Source organism: Arachis duranensis, chromosome 5 (assembly GCF_000817695.3).
Source record: "Arachis duranensis cultivar V14167 chromosome 5, aradu.V14167.gnm2.J7QH, whole genome shotgun sequence".
Taxonomy (NCBI): domain Eukaryota; kingdom Viridiplantae; phylum Streptophyta; class Magnoliopsida; order Fabales; family Fabaceae; genus Arachis; species Arachis duranensis.
The window spans coordinates 80,147,515-80,156,002 of NC_029776.3; the positions used below are offsets into that span (position 1 = coordinate 80,147,515).

Here is an 8,488-nt window from a genome sequence, read left to right on the forward strand (position 1 = left end):
ACTAAAAACTAACTAAAACATACTAAAAACATACTAAAAACAATGCCAAAAAGCGTATAAATTATCCGCTCATCAGTCTTCTTCTTATTTTTATTTATTTTTTGGTTTATCTTTTTTTGATAATAAATACAAAAACTTTTGAAAGAAAAATATATAACTTTATAAATAAAAAAAAGATTTTGCACAAAGAAAAAAGAAAAAAAATAAAAAGAAGCAACAAATTATAGCATTTTGCTTTATGTGTTATGATTAAGAAATTTTGTTGTTAAAATTAAAACTTTTTTGTATTGTAATTAAAAAATTTTGATGCTATTTTTATTTTATATTTTTTTTCAAACAACTCCTCTTCTTTTTTTTCTTGTTTTCTTAATTTTTTTTATTTTGTTTCACACTCACATAACTCTTATTATTTTCTCCAAGGAGAATAAAAAAAATAAAAAAAAGAAGGAATAAGAAGAAAGTTATGTAACTTTTTATTTTAGAGTAAAGGACATTTTTGTCTTTGACCTTTTTTTTTTTGCGGACATTTTCGTCCTCAAGCAATGGAAAATACATTAAAGCCCCTGATCCTTGAAAAACGTAGACATTTATGTCCTTCCGTTGAATTCAGTCGTTTGCACTGAACGGAAAAGGTTGAGCTGACAGAGGTGGCGCTGAGGTGGCACGTAATGTAGGCCAGGTGGCATGGAGCATTTTGTAACAGGACGTATAAGTCCCTGGAGACGAAAACGACGCCGTTTTGTCTCCTCCCCCATCTGCCCTTTTCTTCTTCCTTGGTCCCTTTTCCCTTCCATTCTTCTTCCTCAACCCCTGCCTCCATCACCGCCACACAGCCACGCCTCTGTCAGCCACCATCAATGCCGGCGACCTCCTCCTTCCTCTCTTTTCGCGTCTTCTTCCCTTTCTCACTCCCTTGCTCCCATTAGTCTCTCTCTTTCCAGCCTTCACCAAAGGTCAATTTGTAAAAAAATATTCCATGTGTCGTGGGATAACAGTGGAGGGTCCATACAGAGAATATAAAAATAAAGCTGAAGCAAAAGATATACCTCAAAAAGTAGTTATAGTTCTCTATCACTATCTAGTTGTTGTGCTTGTGCATTTGTTGCTGCCTTATCAGCTTCTTCCAAAACAAAGTTCTTCAATGAATCAACATCCCTTGAACCTGGCAATTCAAAAAATATGTAAACTTAAAATTCGATCTATTAATGCTCCCTCAAATGTTGGTTAACACATGGGGTGAGAGTGCAATGGGGAATAGATAATACAGGCATCCAGCAAGTAAAACAAATAAATAATTAAGTGGATAAATCAGTTAATAATGGATGGTGAAAAAAGTGATGATGTTTTTCATTGAGTTAAAGAATACCTTTTTTCATTCATGGCTGCTTAGATAATTAGATAAAGACAGTAAAGAATCACACATAAATTATATCCAATAATCCAAGACCATTCAAAAATATTTTTCTCCATTCACGCACTTGTGTCTTGACAGTGTTGATACTCAATTAACTGTCAAATGCAATTCAGAATTTTACAAGAACAAAATATATCAATAATTGAACTCATAAATGTAGAAGCAGAGTGCAGAGTAGACTCAAACATAGCATGAGATTTTAAGAAATATGCGCCACTACATTATAAGCATATTGCACAAAGCTCCTTTGATAATCACCGCAATCCACTTCCACAATCTCTATTTCATCAGTTTTTCAATTGCTTTTCCCAAATCATCCCACAACGTCCCCAAGTTCTTACTGTAATAATAAGCATCATCATTTTACAGCTTAGAAATCACTCTTAGCTCAACAATATAAAAGCAGTTAAGAGAATGAATGAATCCATTACCAATGCTTGCATCAGGAAACGCAAAACTTGACAAATCACGCAGTGTCCTTCTCTTGATCTATGAAGGGAGAAAAGTCAAAAACATTCCATGTGAATCTCATTGAAATTTTCACTCCCCATCAGAAGAAAAGCAACATCCCAAAGGTCAATTTCAACGGTTTTCTCGCAAAACAAACAAAAATGGTGGGTGGAAGGAGGGTGAGGAGAGAGAGACGGTTGTGGGTCACCGAGAAGGTTGTCGCGAACGAACGGTGGGTGGAAGGAGGGTGAGGACAGAGAGACTAATGGGAGTAAGGGAGTGAGAAAGGGAAGAAGACGCAAAAAGAGAGGAAGGAGGAGGTCACCGGCATTGATGGTGGTTGACAGAGGCGCGGCTGTGCGGCGGTGATGGAGGTAGGGGCTGAGGAAGAAGAATGGAAGGAAAAAGGGACGAAGGAAGAAGAAAAGGGCAGATGGAGGAGGAGACGAAACGGCGTCATTTTCGTCTCCAGGGACTTATGCGTCCTGTTACGAAATGCTCCGTCTCCAGGGACATATACGTCCTGTTACGAAATGCTCTATGCTACCTGGCCTCCGTTACGTGTCACCTCAGCGCCACCTCTGCCAGCTCAGCCTTATCTGTCCAGTGCAAATGGCTGAATTCAACGGAAGGACATAAATGTCCACGTTTTTCAGGGGTCAGGGGCTTTAATGTATTTTCCATTGCTTGAGGACGAAAATGTCCGCGAAAAAAAATGTTAGGGATGATAATGTCCTTTACTCTTTATTTTATCTTTTAGTTTATCCTTTTTAACAATAAACACAAAAAATTTTAAAAAAAAATACGAAACTTTATAAATAAAAATGCAGAAATTCTGCACGAAAAAAAAAGAAAAATAAGAAGCAAAAAAATGTAACACACCTTAAAAAATTTTGGTTTCAAAAATTAAAAAATTTGTGTCAATATTAAAAAATTTGTGTATTACAATTAAAAAATTTTGGTGATATTTTTCACGAAAAGAAGAAGTATGTGATTTTTCGTGCATGTTTATATACGATTTTTGTTAAATTTAAACTAACTTAATAAAATTTAGTTGATAAAAATACTTGAATACTATATAATAAGACCTTTTAAAATAGCGTTTTGGGAGAATTTTCTATAGAAATCTTTATCTTTATTTTTTTGTAACTTTATCTTTAGTTTAAATCAATTCTTTTGGACATTAAAAAAAATATATTTTGTATCCGTGAACAAAAATTGTATTTAATTTTTTAATAAGAGTTAAGTACGATTTTGGTTTTTAAGGTATAGACCGAAATTTTTTTTGTCTCTAACATTTTTTTGCATACAAAAATAAATTGTCTCTAAAGTTTAACTTGATTTTAAAATCGTCCTAAGGTTTAACTTGGTTTTAAATTTTTGGTGATGGAAACGGAGGTAGAGGTGAATTGTAGATAACTTCTTCTTCTTCTTCCCTTCCCCTTTCTTCTTCCTTTCTTTCTTTCTCTTATTTTTTTTTAATTTTATAATTTTTTATTATGGATAATTTGGTCCAAAATTTTAAAATTTAAATAAAAAAGATGATTTTGTATATAAAAAGGGTTGAGAACAAAAAAAAATTTTGACTTATATTTTAGAAATTAAAATTGTACTTAACTCTTTTAATAATGTCATTTTTTTCAAAAGCTTAAACTTATAGAAAAAAGTATATAAATTATTATATCTTTAGTATGTCTCCTTATTAAATTCAAGTTTATTTTGTATTTTTTGAAGTTTTGCATAAACTTTCTTTTTCTTTTTTGTTAAACTTATGCTAATTTTTTAAGATTTAACAATAAGAAAAAGAAAAATTAATATTGTTAAATATTTTTATAAAATTATGCTAATTTTCTTTTTGTCATATCAAGTTTAAGATTTAACAATAATCGATTTAATAATTTGTCAAACTCTAAACATGTCATATCACTTTTTTTAAAATTAATATCTTATTTAAAAAATATAAAAGTTAACTATTTATAAAAATTTGGACAATTCACCTAAATAAATTGTTTCACTTTTAAAATTACGCAAATGCATTGTTTCCAAAACGAAGACGCAAATGCATTGTTTCACATGTCTATGAAAACCAGTAGCGGTTTACAGAAACACAAAATCCGCTGCTGACAACCACCGATTACGTTGAGCATGAAAATCGCTATTGCCTGCCGCAGTTTCTGCATGATTATGATTGGTCATAAACCGGTACTACCAGTAGCGGTGTATGTGCATTGGGACGTGTGTAAACCGCTAGAGACTATGAAAACAAATAGTAAAACAAATCTTTATCTAAAAAATAATTACAAAACAAATAATTAATGGTATATACTATTTAAATAATATCATAAATAAAAAAATTTAATTTATTATTTCACAATATAATTTAAAAATATAAATATGCATGTAATAAATTTTTTATTTGTATTTATTTTTAAAAGTGAGACTAAATTACAAATAAAAAAATACAATACTCAAAGTATTAAATTATATAAATCAAAGACTAATTTTTTTATTCTCATCTCTTTTAAAATTTATAAATAATAAAATAATTTATTTTTAGCCAAAAGTTCACTAAATCATATATTTTTATCTTTAAAAATTATTTCATTCTCTTTTATTTATATTAACCATACAAAGGAGATTCGGAGAGTTTAAAGCATGAGTTGTATTCTTTGCCGCTGATTTGCATTTGAAGTTCTAGTTAAATGAATTTTTTTATTTTTGCAACTTTGTTGTCTTATGCCAAAAAATAAAAACTATTTGTATTTTATAGTTGATTGATTGGATAAATAACAATGATAGCATCATAATTTTAATGAATAAAATAAAAAATATAAATATGCATGTAATAATTTTTTATTTGTATTTATTATTAAAATAAGACTAAATAGCAAATCAAATAGTGAGTATTGACAGAGTACTAAAATATATAAACTAAGACTAATTTTTTTTATATTCATCCCTTCTAAAACTCATGAATGATAAAATAATTTATTTTTAGTAAAAAAATAGTGAATATTTTTCACTAAAAATAGCAAATCAAATAAAAAAAATTCACTATTTTTTACAAAAAATAAATTATTTTATCATTTATGAGTTTTAGAAGGGATGAAGATAAAAAAAAATTAATCTTAGTTTATATATTTTAGTACTCTATGAATACTCCCTTTTTGATTTGCTATTTAGTCTCATTTTAATAATAAAGACAAATAAAAAACTATTACATGCATATTTATATTTTTTATTTTATTCATCAAAATTATGATGCTATCACTATTATTTATCCAATCAATCAACTATAAAATACAAATTAGTTTTTTTTGGCATAAGAAAATAAAGTTGCACAAATAAAAAAAATTTATTTAGCTAGAATCTCAAATGCAAATCAGCAGTAAAGAACATAACTCATGTTCCAAACTCTCCGAATCTCCTTTGTATGGTTGATATAAATAGAAGAGAATGAAATGATTTTTAAAAAGAAAAATATATGATTTAGTGAACTTTTGGCTAAAAATAAATTATTTTATTATTTATAAATTTTAAAAGAGATGAGAATAAAAAAATTTAGTCTTGATTTATATAATTTAATATTTTGAGTATTGTATTTTTTATTTGTAATTTAGTCTTATTTTTAATAATAAATACAAATAAAAAATTTATTACATGCATATTATATTTTTTAATTATATTATAAAATGATAAATTAAATTTTTTTATTTATGATATTATTTAAATAGTATATACCATTAATTATTTGTTTTGTAATTTTTTTTAGGTAAAGATTAGTTTTACTATTTGTTTTCATAGTCGACTAAACCGTTGCTGCCTCTAGCGGTTTACACACGTGTCCCAATACACATAAACGGTTACTAGTAATAACGGTTTATGACCAATCATAATCATACAAAAACCGTGATAATTTCTATACTACACAGCAACAGATTCTGTATTTTTGTAAACCGCTACTTCCATGGATTGCTACAAATTGCATTATCTTGCAAAATGTTACAAACCATTGAATACAATTATTTATTGCATCATTTTAATTATTTAATATCTTTTTTATTTCATTAGCCATGCTATCATTTTTTATTCGAGGTTTGTTTTTCCCAATTAACTCCAATAGCCCATGTGACAATAATTTTTTCTGGAAGTAAGTTTTCATATTTGCCATTACATTTAAAGTTTGCCATTTATAACATCAAAAAGTCTAACAAAACCAACATTATTTTTATTAAAATTTAGCTAACACTTAATTAACAAAAAAAATTATATTAGATGTAATTTCATGTTGTTAAAAACACTAATAATAACTAATTATTAACTATAAATTATAAAACCTTCTGTCACTTAGTGCTTCTCTTGTCACATTTTCATTTAGTATCCTTGATCTGAACTCTGAAGTATTCCATTAAGCTCTTGCTCAAACCTTTTGATGGCTTCTTCTGGGAGGCAAATTAAAAGCACCCTACCATGTTCTCCTTTAGAGTTAGTATATGGAACAAAGTAGCTGACACCGGGAATGTCTTCTGGACCACCAGTGTCGGCTAGCCCGGAATACAAAGGCTTACCCCATCCGAAATCCACATCCCTAAATCCACATTTTGTGATATCTGACACTAACAAAGACCCTTCTAAAATAACGTCAGGTCTTCCTTTAATGGCCATTAGATCCGCAACAGAGTGCACATATTCCTCTGTTGCTTTTTTCTTTGACTCCTTCACCAACTCCAACGCATAGCTCAAGGGCCGCTGGCATAGCATCCCAACACTGCAAACTGCTGCAGGAAACACAAAAGCGTTCCCATAATAACCTTGAGGAAGTGGACGATTAAACCTATCATAAAAATTGCATTAGCAAAATAGAAGAGAGTCAATTAAAAAGTAGACTTCATTTAACAAAAAGGAGTGTGCAGAGTCGTAGTTATTTTAACCTGCAATTTTCAAAACGCGCGTTGATAGCGTACATCAAGCGAACCTTCTTATTAGGGTTCCATTGTAGTGCAACTGTACGACAACGCCACAGGCATGCAGTGAGGATATCGAATGTAGTTGACGATTGAGCAAGGTGACGAGGGAGGAGGCAGCGCAATGCATCAATCTCTTTGGGACCAAAGAAGAAGGAAGCTTGGGAGGGTTTTAAGAAGACAGTTTTATCATCATTGTCAAGCGGTACTTGTTTGTATTAATGGTGGATGAATGTGACTCTTGGTGGGTCTCTGGCACAAAGAAGCTCCCTACACCAAACTGGGGGAATTGAAGGGTTTGATGCACCTTGGGCGATTTCTGCGATGGCCTTTATGAATTGACCAATTCCACATCCATCACACAGTGTGTGGTTAACACGTGTAGCAAAGATGAAACCACCGCATTTGAGACGTGTTACCTGAATAAGCAGCAGAGGAGAGTTAATCATTCCATCATCAGAAAATGGAACATCGAAGAGGAGCTCATCAAAGCAAGGAAATGGAGGCAGAGGGTCAACACCAAAATAGTCAAGTGTAACGTCTGCATCAGCTTCAATGAACAGTACACCTTCGCCAGTGCAATCCACCACAAGTTTGCCACTATGACCTTCCCTAAGCCTTCCGGCAAGTGGATAATAGAACACAAGTGCTTTGGACAACGCTTCCCTGATGACATGGACAGGGTCTTTCCCTGCCATTGAAGATTGATAAGGAAACAACTGAACCACTGAATAGTGGATGCGTAGACCTTGTTGGTCATCAATGTCGGAGAGAAGCTTAAGTTCATTGGGGGTGGGTCCAGCAGGTGCCACTAGTTCCGCTGGGTTCCTCCTCACTTTAAACACCATTGATGATGATGATTTTTGGAGAACCATTATGTGTTCTTATTGGAATTATAGTAAGAATTCAAATATTCGTGTTTGATGAACAACCTGAGATGTTGATATTAAGACAATTAACAAGGTACAGAAAGAAAAATGAAACAAATAAATTAAACTTAAATAAATTCAATACAGCATGTATGTACAAGGAGAAAAACTATTTATACGTAAAAATAAACAAAGTTACTCTTTCATATATATATATATATATATTAATTTTAATTTTAATGTATTTATAAGATAAAAAATTTTATATAATTTTATTTTTTTAAATAATTATTTATACACAATTAATATAAAAAATAATAATACATAATTAAATGTAAGTATAATATTGACCCATACGTTAAAATTAAATTCATATATAAGACAAAATAATTTTGAGACGCAATTATTATATTTGTGATAAAGTCAATGGGTGAGTTGGTGGCGGCTGGCACTTAGATTTTTTTAAAAGAAAGTTGAAGCTAATCCTATGGTACTATAATACTAAAAATAAAAATTAATTTGAGTTGGTTGAGCAATTGTCTTATTTATTTATTTAAGTAAATATTGAAAATTTAAATGTGTAGTAATTTATTGATTAATAATAAATTTTTAAATAAAATTTAAATTTATAATAAATTAATTAAATTAAAAAATACTGTAAATAATAATAATAATAATAATAATAATAATAATAATAATAATAATAATAATTCATGCCTTGAGATGCTTTCTTATTTTTAATTTTCTCTTCCACTTAACATGTGGATCATGCTCTTTGACTAATTATTTTA

General features: G+C 30.1%; 1 protein-coding gene across 1 annotated transcript; it reads right to left on the reverse strand.

The window, feature by feature from the left end:
- Positions 1 to 6,070: 6,070 nt before the first annotated feature.
- Positions 6,071 to 7,828, reverse strand: LOC107489696 (13-hydroxylupanine O-tigloyltransferase). The gene is given in 2 exon segments (XM_016110449.3): positions 6,071 to 6,698; positions 6,796 to 7,828. Coding segments are annotated over 2 exon segments (1,368 nt in total). The 5' UTR covers positions 7,704 to 7,828; the 3' UTR covers positions 6,071 to 6,238.
- Positions 7,829 to 8,488: the final 660 nt, after the last annotated feature.